Source organism: Triticum aestivum, chromosome 1A, assembly GCF_018294505.1.
Source record: "Triticum aestivum cultivar Chinese Spring chromosome 1A, IWGSC CS RefSeq v2.1, whole genome shotgun sequence".
In the NCBI taxonomy this organism is placed as follows: domain Eukaryota; kingdom Viridiplantae; phylum Streptophyta; class Magnoliopsida; order Poales; family Poaceae; genus Triticum; species Triticum aestivum.
Window position 1 is genome coordinate 268,983,264 of NC_057794.1, and position 19,302 is coordinate 269,002,565.

Below are 19,302 nucleotides of genomic sequence, written 5' to 3' on the forward strand. Positions count from 1 at the left end.
ATGAGAAGTTTGATACTTGATAATTGTTTTGAGATATAAAGGTGGTAATATTAGAGTTGAGCTAGTTGAGTAATTGTGAAATTGAGAAATACTTGTGTTGAGGTTCACAATTCCCGTAGAATGCACGTATGGTAAACGTTGTGTGACAAATTTGAAGAATGGGGTGTTCTTTGATTGCTTTCCTTATGAGTGGCGGTCGGGGATGAGCGATGGTATTTTCCTACCAATCTATCCCCCTAGGGGCATGCGTAGTAGTACTTTGCTTCGAGGGCTAATAAACTTTTGCAATAAGTATGTTAGTTCTTTATGACTAATGTTGAGTCCATGAATATTATGCACTCTCACCCTTCCATCATTGCTAGCCTCTTCGGTACCGTGCATTGTACTTTCTCACCTTGAGAGTTGGTGCAAACTTCGCAGGTGCATCCAAACCCCGTGATATGATACGCTCTATCACACATAAGCCTCCTTATATCTTCCTCAAAACAGCCACCATACTGATACGTCTCCAACATATCTATAATTTTTGATTGTTCCATGCTATTATATTATCTGTTTTGGATGTTTATGGGCTTTATTAAACACTTTTATATTATTTTTGGGATAACCTATTAACCCAGAGCCTAGTGCCAGTTTCTGTTTTTTCCCCTTGTTTCAGTATTTTATCAAACGCGGTCCAAATGGAATGAAACCTTCGGGAGCGTGATTTTTGGAACAAGCGCGATCCATGAGACTTGGAGTTGAAGTCAAGGAAGCTTCAAGGTGGCCACAAGGCAGGGAGGCACGCCTGCCCCCCTAGGCGCGCCCCCACCCTTGTGGGCCCCTCGTGGCTTCCTTGACTGACTTATTTCGCCTATATATGTCCATATACCCTAAAAACATCGGGGAACAGAATAGATCGGGAGTTCCGCCGCCAGAAGCCTCCATAGCCACCGAAAACCAATCTAGACCCGTTTTGGCACCCTGCCGGAGGGGGGAATCCCTCTCGGTTGGCCATCTTCATCATCCCGGCGCTCTCCATGACGAGGAGGGAGTAGTTCTCCCTCGGGGCTGAGTGTATGTACCAGTAGCTATGTGTTTGATCTCTCTCTCTCTCGTGTTCTTGAGGTGGTACGATCTTGATGTATCGCGGGCTTCGCTATTATAGTTGGATCTTATGATGTTTCTCCCCCTCTACTCTCTTGTAATGGATTGAGTTTTCCCTTTAAAGTTATCTTATCGGATTGAGTCTTTAAGGATTTGAGAACACTTGATGTATGTCTTGCACGTGCTTATCTGTGGTGACATTGGGATATCATGTGATCCACTTGATGTATGTTTTGGTGATCAACTTGCGAGTTCCGTGACCTCGTGAACTTATGCATAGGGGTTGGCACATGTTTTCGTCTTGACTCTCCGGTAGAAACTTTGGGGCACTCTTTGAAGTTCTTTGTGTTGGTTGAATAGATGAATCTGAGATTGTGTGATGCATATCGTATAATCATACCCAGGGATACTTGAGGTGAGATTGGCGTATCTAGGTGGCATTAGGGTTTTGGTTGATTTGTGTCTTAAGGTGTTATTCTAGGACTAACTCTATGATAGATTGAACGGAAAGAATAACTTTGTGTTATTTTACTACGGACTCTTGAATAGATCGATCAGAAAGGATAACTTTGAGGTGGTTTCATACCCTACCATAATCTCTTCGTTTGTTCTCCGCTATTAGTGACTTTAGAGTGACTCTTTGTTGCATGTTGAGGGATAGTTATATGATCCAATTATGTTATTATTGTTGAGAGAACTTGCACTAATGAAAGTATGAACCCTAGGCCTTTTTTCAACTGTAACATCCCAAATTTTCAATTTGGAATGTTATACATTAGACCATCATGCATATCATATTTTATTTTCTTTGGGTTTTGATCCTAGAAAATTCTAAGCAACTCAAGGACCCACGGAGAGAGTTGGGGATTTCGTTATTTTCATATTTGAGTTTTTCTCAAATTTTGAGAATAGGATCATTTGATTTTATTTATTTTATCATCAATTATTTCTATTACAAAAATATGAGAGAGGGAATAAAATGACTTTCCCAAAATATAGAAATATTGAGGATTTAATAGAAAAATCAAATAGTTTTATTTCGGAGTTTTTTTTGTTGTTTTTATTTGAATTAGGAAAAATGTGTGTTTTTCAAAATTGCATTTAGGGCCCAAATAAATGTTCACTTCGTCGGGCTTGATTTTAGAAGTCCGGGAAAATTTATTTCGGGATTTTTGGAGTCCGTTTAGTATTTCTTTTTATTTTTTTTCTTCCGAGCGAAAAAAAAACGGAACCAACTTTGGGCCGTACTCGGCCAGGACTCCGCCTGGCCGGGGCCTTTATAAGCCGGGGCAAGCTAGCCCGAAGGCCCAGCCGTCCCGAAACCCTAACCCTAGCCGCCAGCCGCCGCCGCCGCCCCGTCGCCGATCTGGCGGAGCCGCGCGTCGCCTGAGGTTCGCTGCACCTCGAAATCTGTGCCGTTTAAAAAAAATTCCGTTCGTCGTTTTTCTTTTTCGTCGGATTTTTCCGTGGTTATTTTCTGATCGTGATTTCTGATCTGATTTTCGTTTTAGTTTTTCTTTTCGCTCGTTTATCGGAATCAGGCGATTCAAGCGCCTGGAGTTTCGTCTCGAAACCCTCTATCCGAATAATCAACTTGAACAAGTTTTTGCTACTGTAAAATTTGACTTAGGTTCATATTACTAGAACGAAGTTGTTTTCTTTCGCCGTTTGACTTTCTTTGCTTCGTTCGATTTGTTTCCTTTTGCCAACCGGAGTTCTTAAGTTGAACATTCTGGTTAGATCTCTTATTTGAGTTTTACCTGTGCATTAGATGAGTACTTATTGTATGCTTGTTTGTTTGCCTGCGATAGAGTACCCGGAGTGCGCCGCCTGTTACTTCGAATTGTTAGGTTTCACGGATCATCAACAAGGCAAGTAACACTTTGATCATACCTTTTCTACAACCCAGTTTTTTTGCATTAGATCAATCTTCACACATTGCATGATTAGGATCTAATTAAACTGTGGGATGGGAAGTAGATGAGGTAGTACCTATTACCTGTTTATTATCAAACCTTTGGGAGTTACTTCTACGTTTGCTTATTATGCCATGCTATGCTAGTAGACATGGATTGGGTGAGTGAAATCCATGACAGATGTGAGATTGATAATTAATGGTTTATCTAAGGTGGCAACTTAAACACACATCTGGGTGGATTGAGGCACCTGGGTATTCCAGGACATGCCTGTTTTCTTTTGGACCGCCACCCAGGCTCAAAGGGATCATGAGATTTTTCAAACTAGAAACTTCCGTGTGCAGCCACAAGCCATTATGGGCTCTGGCATAGTTGATTAAGTCGTGCGAACTCTTACAGGGTAGACTAGCAGATGTAGGGGAAAGTAGGTGTACCGGTCTATCCATCGTAAGGTGCTAGCGCTTCTGAAAGACTGTGTCTCGGTCATCCGTTTCTCAAACACCATGTAGTGCGAGAAATCCAACGGAGGCGATCGAGTCTTGTGGGGAAAAGTGCGCAAACCTCTGCAGAGTGTAACAAACTAATCATGATTAGTCGTGTCCCCGGTTATGGACATCTTGAGTATCTAGTATCTGGATTATCATGTGAATCTCAACATGTTACTCTAAAATTAATGTTGTTGGGTTAATGATGATGCTTAATTGGGATTGAGAATGCTGTCAACCATTCTCAATGTTTAACAACCACCATGATAGTAATTAAATTTATTCCTTTGAAGTAGGGAAAAATTGGCTTTATGCAAAACTGTAACCATAGAGCTTTCCACCAGCCAAATATGCATATAGTATAGCTGTTGCATTCCATAACTCTCTATGTGTTACCTTGCCAGCATATTCCATGTGCTGACCCATTTTCGGGCTGCAACGTTAATGTTGCAGACTTTTCAGACGACGATTAAGGAGTTTTTAGGTCGTGGTTCTATACTCAGTGATGCCGTTGGAGTTGATGGACTCACTTATCTTCCAAGCCTTCCGCTGTTATCGTAATTAGATGGCCTTAAGCCATATTTATTGTAATAAGTTCTCTTTTGAGACACTCGATGTAATAAGTGTGTGATTGCTACTCTGCTATAAATCCTCCAAGTACTGTGTGGTGTCAGCATTACTGATCCAGGGATGACACCGGAGCACAGAGATCAGACTATTTGAGGTCTGGTCGCTACATCAACACATTGCAATACCATTTACGCTCACTTTTATCATTAGTTACCTTGCTGTTTTTATATTTTTCAGATTACAAAAACCTATATCTACCATCCATATTGCACTTGTATCACCATCTCTTCGCCGAACTAGTGCACCTATACAATTTACCATTGTATTGGGTGTGTTGGGGACACAAGAGACTCTTTGTTATTTGGTTGCAGGGTTGTTTGAGAGAGACCATCTTCATCCTACACCTCCCACGGATTGATAAATCTTAGGTCATCCACTTAAGGGAAATTTTCTACTGTCCTACAAACCTCTGCACTTGGAGGCCCAACAACGTCTACAAGAAGAAGGTTGTGTAGTAGACATAACATACCTACCTATTATGGCATTTCCATAGCCATTCCGAGATATATTGCCATGCAACTTTCCACCGTTCTGTTTATTATGACACGCATCATCATTGTCATATTGCCTTGCATAATCATGTAGTTGACATCGTATTTGTGGCAAAGCCACCATGCTTAATTTTTCATACATGTCACTCTTGATTCATCGCAATCCCGGTACACCGCCGGAGGCATTCACATAGGGTGATATTTTGTTCTAAGTATCGAGTTGTAATTCTTGAGTTGTAAATAAATAAAAGTGTGATGATCATCATTAGAGCATTGTCCCATGTGAGGAAAGGATGATGGAGACTATGATTCCCCCCACAAGTCGGGATGAGACTCCGGACGAAAAAAAGAGGCCATAAAAAAGAAGAAAATAAGGCCCAAATAAAAAAAATAAAAAAAAATAAAAAAAATGAGAGAAAAAGAGAGAAGGGACAATGTTACTATCCTTTTCCACACTTGTGCTTCAAAGTAGCACCATGATCTTCATGATAGAGAGTCTCTTATTTTTTTCACTTTCATATACTAGTGGGAATTTTTTATTATAGGACTTGGCTTGTATATTCCAATGATGGGCTTCCTTAAAATGCCCAAGGTCTTCGTGAGCAAGCAAGTTGGATGCACACACACTTAGTTTCTTTTGATGAGATTTCATATATTTATAGATCTAGTGCATCCGTTGCATGGCAATCCCTACTCCTCGCATTGACATCAATTGATGGGCATCTCCATAGCCCATTGATTAGCCACGTAAATGTGAGACTTTCTTCCTTTTTGTCTTCTCACATAACCCCTATCATCATACTCTATTCCACCCATAGTGCTATGTCCATGGCTTGCGCTCATGTATTGCGTGAGGGTTGAAAAGGCTGAAGCGCATTAAAAATATGAACCAATTGCTCGGCTTGTCATCGGGGTTGTGCATGATGGGAGCATTTTGTGTGACGAAAATGAAGCATGGCCAAACTATATGATTTTGTAGGGATAAGCTTTCTTTGGCTATGTTATTTTGATAAGACATAATTGCTTGGTTAGTATGCTTGAAGTATTATTATTTTTATGTCAATATTAAACTTTTGTCTTGAATCTTATGGATCTGAATATTCTTGCCACAATAAAGATAATTATGTTAGGTAGCATTCCACATCAAAAATTCCGTTTTATCATTTACCTACTCGAGGACGAGCAGGAATTAAGCTTGGGGATGCTTGATACGTTTCCAATGTATATATAATTTTTTATTGTTCCATGCTATTATATTATCAACCTTGGATGTTTTATATGCATTTATATGCTATTTTATATGATTTCTGGGACTAGCCTATTAACCTAGAGCCCAGTGCCAGTTTTCTGTTTTTCCTTGTTTTTGAGTATCGTAGAAAAGGACAACCAAATGGAGTCCAATTGACCTGAAACTTCATGGAGCTTATTTTTGGACCAGAAGAAGGATATGGAGTAAAAGAGTTGGGCCAGAAGAGTCCTGGGCTGCCCACGAGGGTGGGGGGCGCGCCCACCCCCTGGGCGCGCCCCCCTGCCTCGTGGACAGCCCAAAGACCCCCCCTACCTTGTTCCCGACTCCAACACCTCTTATATAACCCAAAACTTCCAGAAAATAACCTAGATCGGGAGTTCCGCCGCCAGAAGCCTTCGTAGCCACCGAAAACCAATCTAGACCCGTTCCAGCACCCTACCGGAGGGGGGGATCCCTCTCCGGTGGCCATCTTCATTATCCCGGCGCTCTCCATGACGAGGAGGGATTAGTTCACCCTCGGGGCTGAGGGTATGTACCAGTAGCTATGTGTTTGATCTCTCTCTCTCTCTTGTGTTCTTAAGGTGGCATGATCTTGATGTATCGTGAGCTTTGCTATTATAGTTGGATCTTATGATGTTTATCCCCCTCTACTCTCTTGTAATGGATTGAGTTTTCCCTTTGAAGTTATCTTATCGGATTGAGTTTTAAGGATTTGAGAACACTTGATGTATGTCTTGCACGTGCTTATCTGTGGTGACAATGGGATATCATTTGATGCACTTGATGTATGTTTTGGTGATCAACTTGCGAGTTCCGCGACCTCATGAACTTATGCATAGGGGTTGGCACACGTTTTTGTCTTGACTCTACGGTAGAAACTTTGGGGCACTCTTTGAAGTTCTTTGTGTTGGTTGAATAGATGAATCTGAGATTGTGTGATGCATATAGTATAATCATACCCACGGATACTTGAGGTGACATTGGAGTATTAGGTGACATTAGGGTTTTGGTTGATTTGTGTCTTAAGGTGTTATTCTAGTACAAACTCTAGGATAGATCGAACGGAAAGAATAACTTCATGTTATTTTACTACGTACTCTTGAATAGATCTATCAGAAAGGATAACTTTGAGGTGGTTTCGTACCCTATAATAATCCCTTCGTTTGTTCTCCGCTATTAGTGACTTTGGAGTGAATCTTTGTTGCATGTTGAGGGATAGTTATATGATCCAATTATGTTATTATTGTTGAGAGAACTTGCACTAGTGAAATTATGAACCCTAAGCCTTGTTTCCTAACATTGCAATACCATTTGTGCTCACTTTTATCATTAGTTACCTTGCTGTTTTTATATTTTCAGATTACAAAAACCTATATCTACCATCCATATTGCACTTGTATCACCATCTCTTCGCCGAACTAGTGCACCTATACAATTTACCATTGTATTGGGTGTGTTGGGGACACAGGAGACTCTTTGTTATTTGGTTGCATGATTGCTTGAGAGAGACCATCTTCATCCTACGCCTCCCATGGATTGGTAAACCTTAGGTCATCCACTTTGAGGGAAATTTGCTACTATCCTACAAACCTCTGCACTTGGAGGCCCAACAACGTCTACAAGAAGAAGGTTGTGTAGTAGGCATCATACACCTTCTATCACAGATCCGAAAGCAAGATATTTGTTGCTAAGAGTGAATACTTTCTAGAGAAGGAGTTTCTCTCAAAAGAAGCGAGTGGGAGGAAAGTAGAACTTGATGAGGTAATTGTACCTTCTCTCGAGTTGGAGAGTAGTTCATCACAGAAATCAGTTCCAGTGATGCCTACACCAATTAGTGAGGAAGTTAATGATGATGATCATGAAACCTCATATCAAGTTACTACCGAACCTCGTAGGTCAACCAGAGTATGGTCGGCACCAGAGTGGTACGGTAATCCTATTCTCGAAGTCATGTTACTAGACCATTTGTACCTGTGAACTATGAGGAAGCGATGATGAGCCCAGATTCCGCAAAATGGCTTGAGGCCATGAAATCAAAGATGGGATGCATGTATGAAGAACAAAGTGTGGACTTTGGTTGACTTGCCCGATGATCAGCAAGCCATTAAGAATAAATGGATCTTCAAGAGGAAGACGGACGCTGATAGTAGTGTTACTATCTACAAAGCTTGTCGAAAAGGGTTTTTCACAAGTTCAAGGTGTTGACTATGATGAGATTTTCTCACTCATAGCGATGCTTAAGTCTGTCCGAATCATGTTAGCAATTGCCACATTTTATGAAATCTGGCAAATGGATGTCAAAACTACATTCCTTAATGAATTTTGTAAAGAAGAGTTGTATATGACGCAACAAGAAGGTTTTTATCAATCCTAAAGGTGCTAACAAAGTGTGCAAGCTCCAGCGATCCATCTATGGACTGGTGCAAGCATCTCGGAGTTGGAATATACGCTTTGATGAGTTGATCAAAGCATATAGTTTTATACAAACTTGCGGTGAAGCCTATATTAACAAGAAAGTGAGTCGGAGCACTACAACCTGTCTGATAAGTATATGTGAATAACATATTGTTGATCAGAAATGATGTAGAATTTTCTAGAAAGCATAAAGGAGTGTTTGAAAGGAGTTTTTTCAAAAAAAGACCTCGGTGAAGCTATTTACATATTGAGCATCAAGATCTATAGATATATATCAAGACGCTTGACAAGTTTTTTCAATGAGTACATACCTTGACAAATTTTTTGAAGTAGTTCAAAATGGAACAGTCAAAGAAGGAGTTCTTGCCTGTATTGCAAGGTGTGAAGTTGAGTAAAGACTCAAAACCCGGTCACGGTAGAAAATAGAAAGAGAATGAAAAAGCATTCCCTATGCCTCAGTCATAGGTTCTACAAAGTATGCTATGTTGTGTACCAAACCTATTGTGTACCTCACCATGAGTTTGGCAAGAGGGTACAATAGTGATCCAGGAGTGGATCACTAGACAGCGGTCAAAATTATCCTTAATTAGTGGAATAAGGACATGTTTCTTGGTTATGGAGGTGACAAAAAGTTCGTTGTAAACGGTTACGTCGATGCAAGCTTTGACACTGATCCAGATGACTCTAAGTCTCAATCTGGATACATATTGAAAGTGTGAGCAATTAGCTAGAGTAGCTCCGTACAGAGCATTATAAGACATAGAAAATTTGCAATATACATACGGCTCTGAATGTGGCAGACCCGTTGACTAAACTTCTCTCACAAGCAAAACATGATCACACCTTAGTACTCTTTGGGTGTTAATCACATAGCGATGTGAACTAGATTATTGACTCTAGTAAACCCTTTGGGTATTAGTCACATGGAGATGTGCACTAATCACATAAAGATGTGAACTATTGGTGTTAAATCACATGACGATGTGAACTAGATTATTGACTCTAGTGCAAGTGGGAGACTAAAGGAAATATGCCCTAGAGGCAATAATAAAGTTGTTATTTATATTTCCTTATATCATGATAAATGTTTATTATTCATGCTAGAATTGTATTAACCGAAAACTTAGTACATGTGTGAATACATAGACAAAACGGAATGTCCCTAATATGCCTCTACTTGACTAGCTCGTTAATCAAAGATGGTTAAGTTTCCTGACCATAGACATGTGTTGTCATTTGATGAACGGGATCACATTATTAGAGAATGATGTGATGGACAAGACACATCCGTTAGCTTAGCATAATGATCGTTTAGTTTTATTGCTATTGCTTTCTTCATGACTTATACATATTCCTCTGACTATGAGATTATGCAACTCCCGAATACCGGAGGAACACTTTGTGTGCTATCAAACGTCACAATGTAACTGGGTGATTATAAAGATGCTCTACAGGTGCCTCCGATGGTGTTTGTTGAGTTGGCATAGATCGAGATTAGGATTTGTCACTCTGTGTATCGGAGAGGTATCTGTGGGCCCTCTCGATAATGCTCATCACTATAAGCCTTGCAAGCAATGTGACTAATGAGTTAGTTGCGGGATGATGCATTACAGAACGAGTAAAGAGACTTGCTAGTAACGAGATTGAACTAGGTATAATGATACCGACGATCGAATCTCGGGCAAGTAACATACCGATGACAAAGGGAATAACGTATGTTGTTATGCGGTTTGACCGATAAAGATCTTCATAGAATATGTATGAGCCAATATGAGCATCCAGGTTCTACTATTGGTTATTGACCGGAGATGTGTCTCAGTCATGTCTACATAGTTCTCGAACCCATAGGGTCCGCACGCTTAACGTTCAATGATGATTTATATTATGAGTTATGTGGTTTGATGAGCGAAGTTTGTTCGGAGTCCCGGATGAGATCACAGACATGACGAGGAGTCTCGAAAGGTAAAACTTTGTTTTTGCCACTCTAGTTTTTGCCCACTTTGTTTATGCCACTCTAGAATTTGACATCTCACTTTTGCCACTCTTAGCTTTTGACAATACATCACAAATGCCATTCCATGGCAAGAGCGATAATTTTTCATTTCACTTTTGCCGCTCTTAGCGTTTGACATGTATCACAATTGCCACTCTGAAAATTTTGCTTTTGTCACGGAATGGCAAAAGTGATATATTGTCAAAAGCTAAGAGTGGCAAAAGTGAAATGTCAAATTTTAGAGTGGCATAAGCAAAGTGGGCAAAAGCTAGAGTGGAAAAAACAAAGTTTTCCCGTCTTGAAATGGTCGAGAGGTAAAGATAAATATATTGGAAGGCTATATTCGGACATCGGAACGGTTCCGAGTGATTGGAGTATTTTTCGGAGTACCGAGAGTTACGGGAATTCGCCGGGGGAAGTTAATGGGCCTTATTAGGCTTTAGTGGAGAGAGGGAAGAAGGGCCATGAGGTGGCGTGCGCCTCCCCCCCTGCCCAAACCGAATTGGACAAGGGGTGGGGCGCCCCCCCTTTCCTTCTCCCTCTCCCTCCTTTCCTCCTTTCCTACTCCAAAAAGGAAAGGGAATCCTACTAGGACTTGGGAGTCCTAGTAGTACTCTCTACACTTGGCGCGCCTCTAGGAGGGCCGGCCTCTCTCCCTCCCTCCTTTATATATGTGGGCAGGGGGCACCCCAAAGGCACACCAAGTCTTCTCTTAGCCGTGTGCGGTGCCCCCCTCCACAGTTACACACCTCGGTCATATAGTCGTAGTGCTTAGGCTAAGCCCTGCGTCAGTAACTTCATCATCATCGTCGCCATGCCGTTGTGCTGACGCAACTCTCCATCGTCCTCAACTGGATCAAGAGATCGAGGGGCGTCATCGAGCTGAACGTGTGCTGAATGCGGAGGTGCCGTACGTTCGGTGCTTGGATCGGTTGAATCGCGAAGACGTTCGACTACATCAACTGAGTTACTAAATGCTTCCGCTTTCGGTCTACGAGGGTACGTGGACACACTCTCCACTCTCCCCTCTCGTGGCTATGCATCTCCAAGATAGATCTTGCGTGATCGTAGGAATTTTTTTGAAATACTGTGTTCCCTAACAGGAGAAACAGACACCCACCAGCCACATGTGTGCGAAGCACGTCGGTAGAACCAGTCTCATGAACACAGTCGTGTAATGTCGGTCCGAGCTGCTTCATCCAACAATACCGCCGAATCAAAGTAAGACGTTGGTGGTAAGCAGTATGACTATTATCGCCCACAACTCTTTGTGTTCTACTTGTGCATATAACATCTACGCATAGACCTAGCTCGGATGCCACTGTTGGGGAACGCAGTATTTCAAAAAAAATCCTATGATCACGCAAGATCTATCTAGGAGATGCACAACAACGAGAGGGGAGAGTGTGTCCACGTACCCTCATAGATCGAAAGCGGAAGCGTTTAGTAACGCAGTTGATGTAGTCGAACGTCTTCACGATCCAACCGATCCAAGTATCGAACATACGTCACCTTCATGTTCTGAACACGTTCAACACGATGACGTCCCTTGAGCTCTTGATCCAGTTGAGGACGAGGGAGAGTTCCTCAGCACGACGGCGTGGTGACGGTGATGATGAAGTTACCGGCGCAGGGCTTCGCCTAAGCACTACGATGATATGACCGAGGTGGTAAACTATGAAGGGGGGCACCACACACGGCTAAAGATTGTCTGTTGTGCTTTGGGGTGCCCCTGCCCACGAATATAAAGGAGGGGGAGGAGGAGGCCGGCCTAAGGGGGGCGCGCCATAGGGGAGTCCAACTAGGATTCCCAATCCTAGTTGGAGTCCCCTTCCTTTTCCAAGAGGGAGAGAGAGGGAAGGAGGAAAGAGGGGGGCGCCGCCCCCTCCTAGTCCAATTCGGACCAGCCATGGGGCCAGGGGGCGGCCACCCCTTGTGGCCCTTATCTCCTTTCCACTAAAGCCATTAAGGCCCACTACTTCCCCGGGGGGTTCTGGTAACCTCCCGGTACTCCGAAAAATACCCGAAACACTTCAGAACCATTTTGGTGTCTGAATATAACCTTCTAATATACCGATCTTTACCTCTCGACCATTTCGAGACTCCTCGTCATGTCCGTGATCTCATCCTCTCCGAACAAGCTTCGGTCATCAAACCACATAACTCATAATACAAATCTTCATCGAGTGTTAAGCGTGCGGACCCTACGGGTTCGAGAACTATGTAGACATGACCGAGACACATCTCCGGTCAATAACCAATAGCGGAACCTGGATGCTCATATTGGTTCCTACATATTATACGAAGGTCTTTATCGGTCAAACCGCAGAACAACATACGTTATTCCCTTTGTCATCGGTATGTTACTTGCCCGAGATTCGATCGTCGGTATCTTCATACCTCTAGTTCAATCTCGTTACCGACAAGTCTCTTTACTCATTCCCTAATGCATCATCACATCACTAACTCATTAGTTACATTGCTTGCAAGGCTCATAGTGATGTGCATTACCGAGAGGGCCCAAAGATATCTCTCCGATACATGAAGTGACAAATCATAATCTTGATCTATGCCAACTCAACAAACACCATCAGAGACACCTGTAGAGCATCTTTATAATCACCCAGCTACGTTGTTACGTTTGATAGCATACAATGTGTTCCTTCGGTATTCGGGAGTTGCATAATCTCATAGTCAGAGGAACATGTATAAGTCATGATAAAAGCAATAGCAATAAAACTAAACGATCATTATGCTAAGCTAACAGATGGGTCTTGTCCATCACATCATTCTCTAATGATGTGATCCCGTTCATCAAATGACAACACATGTCTATGGTCAGGAAACTTAACCATCTTTGGTTAACGAGCTAGTCTAGTAGAGGCATACTAGGGACACTCTGTTTGTCTATGTATTCACACATGTACTAAGTTTCTGGTTAATACAATTTTAGCATGAATAATAAACATTTATCATGATATAAGGAAATATAAATAACAACTTTATTATTGCCTCTAGGGCATATTTCCTTCAGCTCGACCTCCGTCGCATCCGCCAGCTCCTCCATGTCCCGCCGCCGTAACATGAGTTGCGACCGCCCGTCCTGTGCCAGTCCAGATCCAAAGCAGGGCGGGCGTGTCCCCTTCCCCTCCGGCGGTTGCACCGCCCTGGGCAGCATTGGGTCCTCGTGTTCACGGCTACCGTGCACATGCGCATCCCGAATTTGGAGGCAAAGGCGGCCCGACGCGGGCGGCAGCGGGCGACGGCGATGGTGGTGCCTGGCTCTTCCCGCCAACGCGCATGGTCCGTCCCCGTCGACTCGGAGGAGGCCCTCCTCCGTTATGTCATGCAACGCTCCCTGACCACGGTAGGGACCGACGCGCGGCGCCTCCTGCGCAAGAATGCGAAGGCTCTGAGCACCACGCGAGGGAGAAGGACTCCGCCAAAAGGAGCACCAACGCCTCCTCCACTGCCTCTCCGGGTACATCCCCTTGTCGGAGGAGAGCAACACCACCACGAACGACGACAAAGACAATCCTCCCGTTGCGGACGCCTACATGGAGGAGATGGACCGCCGCGTCGCCGACCGCAAGGGCAAGGGCTCGACCAGGAAGTGGCGAATTCCGGCCACCCCAAACTGCTATGTTCATATTTTTAGTTGTTTTTATAGCATATTTAGGTTGAATTTGAACTCCACCGCCCCTTCTGGATGAACTTTTTGGATGTTCGATGACTGAAATGTTATGTTCTACGTTTGTAATGTCGTCTACGTACTTGCATGTGTTTGTATGAAAAGGGCATATGACATTTGAGGTTGTGGGGAGGGCAGAATGGCAACTGACCGGGCACTGCCAGCGGACGCGGCCGGACGCCCCCGTGAGTGTTTGGGAGCCACAATTTGCCAATCATGGTTGTAGATGCTATAAAGAACTTATATGGAGACTCATGTAACGTCCCACTCATGTAACACCAAACTTAAGATTGATATAGATTGTTTACCAATTGCAGACCTTACTTTTAATCTGCCACCTAAAATGCATTAAGAATTTTTTTTGAAAAAAAGATTGTGGGCACAAGGTTGAACAACAACTAGCAAGCAAGATCTCAAATAACAGTATCAATTTTTGGTTCATCTATTTGTGGTATCATCATTGTTTTCTTTCATAAACACATAACAAGTGCATATGCTCACATACATGCACACACACTCAACCTGTAAATGTATACACACACATTCTATCCCTATAGATGCTTTTGAGAGGCAGATCTAACAACTTTTAAGATTGACGAATGCACCATAAACATTAAACTCACTTTCTCTCATCCATGAAAATGAAAGCTCTTATTGAAAGGAAATGGAAACTTCGTTTGATCCGTGTCATCAGGGCGAAATTGTAAACGCTCATGGGGATATGAATTTATGGTCGTTGATGTCAAATCTAACGATCCAATCACACTCGACTGGACGTTTGCAATATTTTACAAAACATTGACGTAGAATAAAACCTGTTTGTCGGGATTGCAACAAGGCTCGTGTTGCAAAACGCCGAGCACGACATAACATTATTGTAAAGGCCCAACAACTCACATAAAGGATCCCACTTCTGTTTGCGGCTCTATCGAACAATGGTTCAGGCTTTTAGAATTATCATCCGCCCACCGGACACGTAGCCGGATAGTGGGCTTTTAGAATTATCATCGGACGGACAGTATCATGAACGATATGAAACCCACGTATTCCATGGTGCCTAGGAGATATATAAAATTAGGTAGTTTTTCAAAAAATAATTAAAATTAGGGTAGTTTTTCAAAAAATAATTAAAATTAGGGTAGTATTAGGGTAAGTTAATGTGAAATCTGACGGCGCAGGCACGCTCGACTGGACGTTTGCAAAGGAGACCCTGGAACAGAAAAGTATCCCGATCAGAGGGGCAAATCGTCAAGCGTAACATTCTGATTTCTGCTGCTGCTGCTGCTCCTCCTCCTCCTCGCACCTTCCACCCTTCGATACCACGTCTTCTCCTTCTCTACCTTTCTTCCCATCAAGAACCCAATCCAAACCTCAACTTCGAACAAAAATCCCAAGAGATTCCCCAAGAGGTTTCATTTTGCGTCAGATCAAACCCAGAATCCGCCACTACCCGCGGAGGTGAGATGATCCGGATCTTTGGTCGTATGTTAGCACCCTCTCCTAATCTGATCCCGCGGCCATTGTGTATTCGATTGCAGCAGTGAAGTAGAGCGGTGAGCAGCGAGGAGGGGCCATGGCGTCGTTGCCAGAGGAGGAGGAGGCCTTCGAGCACACGCTGCTGGTGGTGCGCGAGGTGTCGGTGTTCAAGATCCCGCCGCGCACCACCAGCGGCGGCTACAAGTGCGGCGAGTGGCTGCAGACGGACAAGATCTGGACGGGCCGCCTCCGCGTGGTGTCGTGCGGCGACCGCTGCGAGATCCGGCTCGAGGACCCGGGCTCCGGGGACCTCTTCGCCGCCTGCTTCGTGCTGCCGGGCCAGAGGGACAGCGCCGTCGAGACCGTGCTCGACTCGTCGCGCTACTTCGTGCTCCGCATCGAGGACGGCAGGGGGAAGCACGCCTTCGTCGGCCTGGGCTTCGGCGAGCGCAATGAGGCCTTCGACTTCAACGTCGCCCTGTCGGATCACGAGAAGTATGTCAAGAGAGAGCAAGACAAGGAGACCGGTGGCGAGGAGGCAGACGATAGCCAGATTGACATCCACCCGGCGGTGAATCGCCGGCTCAAGGTAACAGAAAAATGCCCAGCTTCTCTCTTTGCTATTGCTCAGCTATAGTGTAATCTGATTGATCAAAGGCTACATTTTCACTGCCAAATTAGTTGCTCCTTATCTGAAATATGTTCAGAATTTTTCATAAATGAATTGAAAATGTGTTCTGATACAAACTGTTTATCCAAGTAGGAAGTATCTAATATGCTGCTACAAAATGTCGACTTCTTTGTTCAAAATAATAAGGGCCAGTATAAAGTTACATAATGACCAAATGAACAATCACAGATATGTTACTAATTGCTTTGTATGACATTTGGTGATATAGCTTACTTGCCCACTTCATTATTGCTTTATCTCCCACTTAGAGCATCTCCAATAGATGATGTAGATGTAAAAATAACTGATTTTTACTTCACGAAGGCACAAAAACGGTGCTCCAATAGATGATGTAGATGCAAAAAAAAAATGCTTGAGTTTTCTCCATGATGTAAAATAGGGCACCAAGTGATGCAAATTTGCATCATTTGGGCCGCTCGAGCAAAACGTGAGCAAAACGCGCGCAGCCCCAACTGCCACACGGAACGTTCCCGCCGCGTGCCCGCTCTCCACCCGACCACCGCCGCTGGCGATTTCGGTCGGCAAGGCTGCGGCTGCCACTCGTCCGTCCTCCTCTGAGTTTGCCGTGACCCCGCCTCCCCACCCCCGTTACCCCAGATAGCCGCCGGAGGTGTCGCCGTGCCGATTTGGATCCGCCACTGCGCAGAGTTTCGGCTGATTCGGCTGTTGGCCGGAGCGCCGACGCCTGTGATGGCTCCTGGAGCTCGTGGTCGTCGTCCGTCGTAGGTCTTCTAGCCGCCGGAGCTACTGCGGGCAGGTGCGCAACCGCCGCGACCAAGCCGAGCGGCCGCTGCTTCGGTCGGCATCGCGGGCGCCGCCTCGCCGAAATTACGGGCAGCCCCCTACTGGTACGCGTCAACGAGGCAGAGGAGAGGCTCTATGACTCGCTTGACTACCATCTTCGAATATTGATGATGATTTGTTTGAGATGATTTAGGATTTATTTGAGATGATTTAGGATTTATTTTGAGATGATTTATGATTTTAAGATGATTTAGGATTTATTGGAGATGATTTTGATGTTATTTGGTTGAAATGTGTATGAAATTGTGGAGCGGTTGTTGTGCAGCTGCCCTGTTTTATATCACTTATTGGAGCACTAGTACCCTATTTTACATCATCTGTTGGAGTTGGAGGTTTTTGGTGATGTAAATTTTACTCGAAGCACAATTTGGTGATGTATTTTACATCATCGATTGAAGATGCTCTTGATTGTCGGTTCACTTTGTGCATATATCATTGCATTCATGGTCCAGCAAAAGAACAATGATGGGTGTTGGTGGGCCGTCCTGACTAGGGAAGCAGGCAGACGTGTCCGCTCCCGTCCGCGCGGCCAAAATTGCACTAATCCTAATTACTTTAATAACCGTACTAGTTTTAATTATGGGTATGCGAACAGTCACGGCATGCGGACGCCGTCTGTGTGCATCCCTAGTCTTGACACGACCCACTTGCACACCGACTTAGGGTCTTGCTGAGGGATATATTAAGACCACATGAAGTGAAGGCAGCTATAGATGCAATGAATTTGGTTTTTTAACATAACAGGTATGCCATGAAGATGAGAAAACATCGGACCAAACCACTGCATATAGGTGAGAATTACCCGGTTACTGGCTTAGCTGGCCAAAAATGGTGTCACAATTGTATGTAGCGATCTAGGTTCTACTGGATTAGAGTCTACACATGAATTGTTCATCCCATGTCCATTATCATTTTTCTCCATGTGTATGTAACTTCTGCTCATCTAGTAGTCCTAGATGGGTGAAGCTTTGATAGAGTTAGATTTCTGGTTATTATCACAAGGTTGATATTTGTGATATGATACACCACTTTTTTGGTCTATTATTTCTTATATGGATGCAAAAAATTGAAGCTGAGACACACTTTATCCAGTATTCTTGTAAGATGCATGCATGTTCTCTAATACTCCCTCCGTCCCAAAATAAGTGACTCAACTTTGCACTAAAGCTTGTACAAAGTTGAGTCACTTATTTTGGGACGGAGGGAGTAGTTTGTCTTTATAAGAGGTTAAGCCATCAGGGTAATGGGACTAATGCTTTTGCCTGATGCATGACCCCTATGGTTTTATATCTGTTCCTGACCTTTTGATGATGGTGTCCCTGCTGTTGTAGGAAGGTGAAACCATTAGGATAAACGTGAAAAACAAGCCATCAACTGGAAGTGGCATGCTTTCCTCTGCTGGCTTATCTGGTGGGGCCACTGAAAAACCTAAAGCAAGCATGCTCCTTGCACCACCGCCAGGTGCAACCGGGAAGCTTCGGTCTCCGCTCCCACCTCCCCCTAATGACTCTGCATCTGCAAGAATGAGTTCTGGACCCAATGCTGGAACCAGGGCCTCAAAAGAACCTACCAAGAAAAGCATCGACCCCTTTTCAGATATTTCTGCTCTAGAGGTGAGAATTAAATTTTGTACTTCACTACAATCTCTACACTTCTTGCAATATATGATTGTAAGTGATACCCGCCCAGCTTCTCATTTTGCTCTGTCTTGTCTGGGTGGCTTACACATCTCCTCTCTTCTGGACTTCCATTATCTGTGGTATGCAGCGAAGCCTACCCTCATCGACCGAACTGGGACAAACAAAAAGCACCGGTGCCGGATGGGCAGCATTTTGACAACAGAATGCCATCTGTTGTGTCACAGACAAACTGTGTGACTGAAAAAGTACACAAAATTTCTACTCACTGGAGCCTGTACCCTATGAAATCACATGGTGAAAAATGACGATCTGCATCCACTTGGTACTTGAAAAATAAACCTTTGGGGAGGTGCTGTTATCTATCAAGGCATCAACCCGCATGGATTCAGGGAGCTCCGAAAGTCTGAATATTTTCCTGAATAGAAGTGTGGGTTTCCTTGTTTGTCATATTTGTGTTTGCCGGATCTCATATACTGATACAAGAATCATACTGACCTCCACATGTATTTCTGTCCTGAAAGATTCGAGAGTACTGTTTATGCGAAAAGCTTGTTTTATTCTATCATTTGCGAAGATTCGTTTGAGAACTAGAGCACGGTTATGTTTGTTCCCTGTGCTGATCTGATAATGGTTTTATAGCAACAACCACCATACAAACATCTGGAATAGCAACATTGAACAGTCGTGAAACCAAGAATGATTCTGAATATGAAGTGTATACCTTGACAAAATGAA

At 43.7% G+C, this 19,302-nt stretch overlaps 1 protein-coding gene across 2 annotated transcripts; it reads left to right on the top strand.

The window, feature by feature from the left end:
* Positions 1–15,168: 15,168 nt before the first annotated feature.
* LOC123045471 (uncharacterized protein At1g03900) lies at positions 15,169–19,132 on the top strand. Of its 2 annotated transcripts, none has more exons than XM_044468540.1 (4): positions 15,169–15,414; positions 15,498–16,021; positions 18,259–18,540; positions 18,695–19,132. In XM_044468540.1, exons 2-4 carry the CDS (start codon positions 15,530–15,532, stop codon positions 18,761–18,763), a joined length of 843 nt encoding a protein of 280 aa, XP_044324475.1. In that variant the 5' UTR covers positions 15,169–15,414; positions 15,498–15,529; the 3' UTR covers positions 18,764–19,132. The 2 variants fall into 2 exon arrangements, with proteins under 2 accessions (XP_044324475.1, XP_044324468.1); XM_044468533.1 differs by having other exon boundaries at positions 15,179–15,414; positions 15,495–16,021.
* Positions 19,133–19,302: the final 170 nt, after the last annotated feature.

What these genes read in the sequence shown, in the direction of transcription:
- LOC123045471 (XM_044468540.1), top strand. Translation starts at nt 15,530, where the DNA reads ATGGCGTCGTTGCCAGAGGAGGAGGAGGCCTTCGAGCACACGCTGCTG. An exon ending in CGGTGAATCGCCGGCTCAAG is followed by an intron (nt 16,022 to 18,258) that starts GTAACAGAAAAA and finishes CTGCTGTTGTAG; the next exon opens with GAAGGTGAAACCATTAGGAT. An exon ending in CAGATATTTCTGCTCTAGAG is followed by an intron (nt 18,541 to 18,694) that starts GTGAGAATTAAA and finishes TGTGGTATGCAG; the next exon opens with CGAAGCCTACCCTCATCGAC.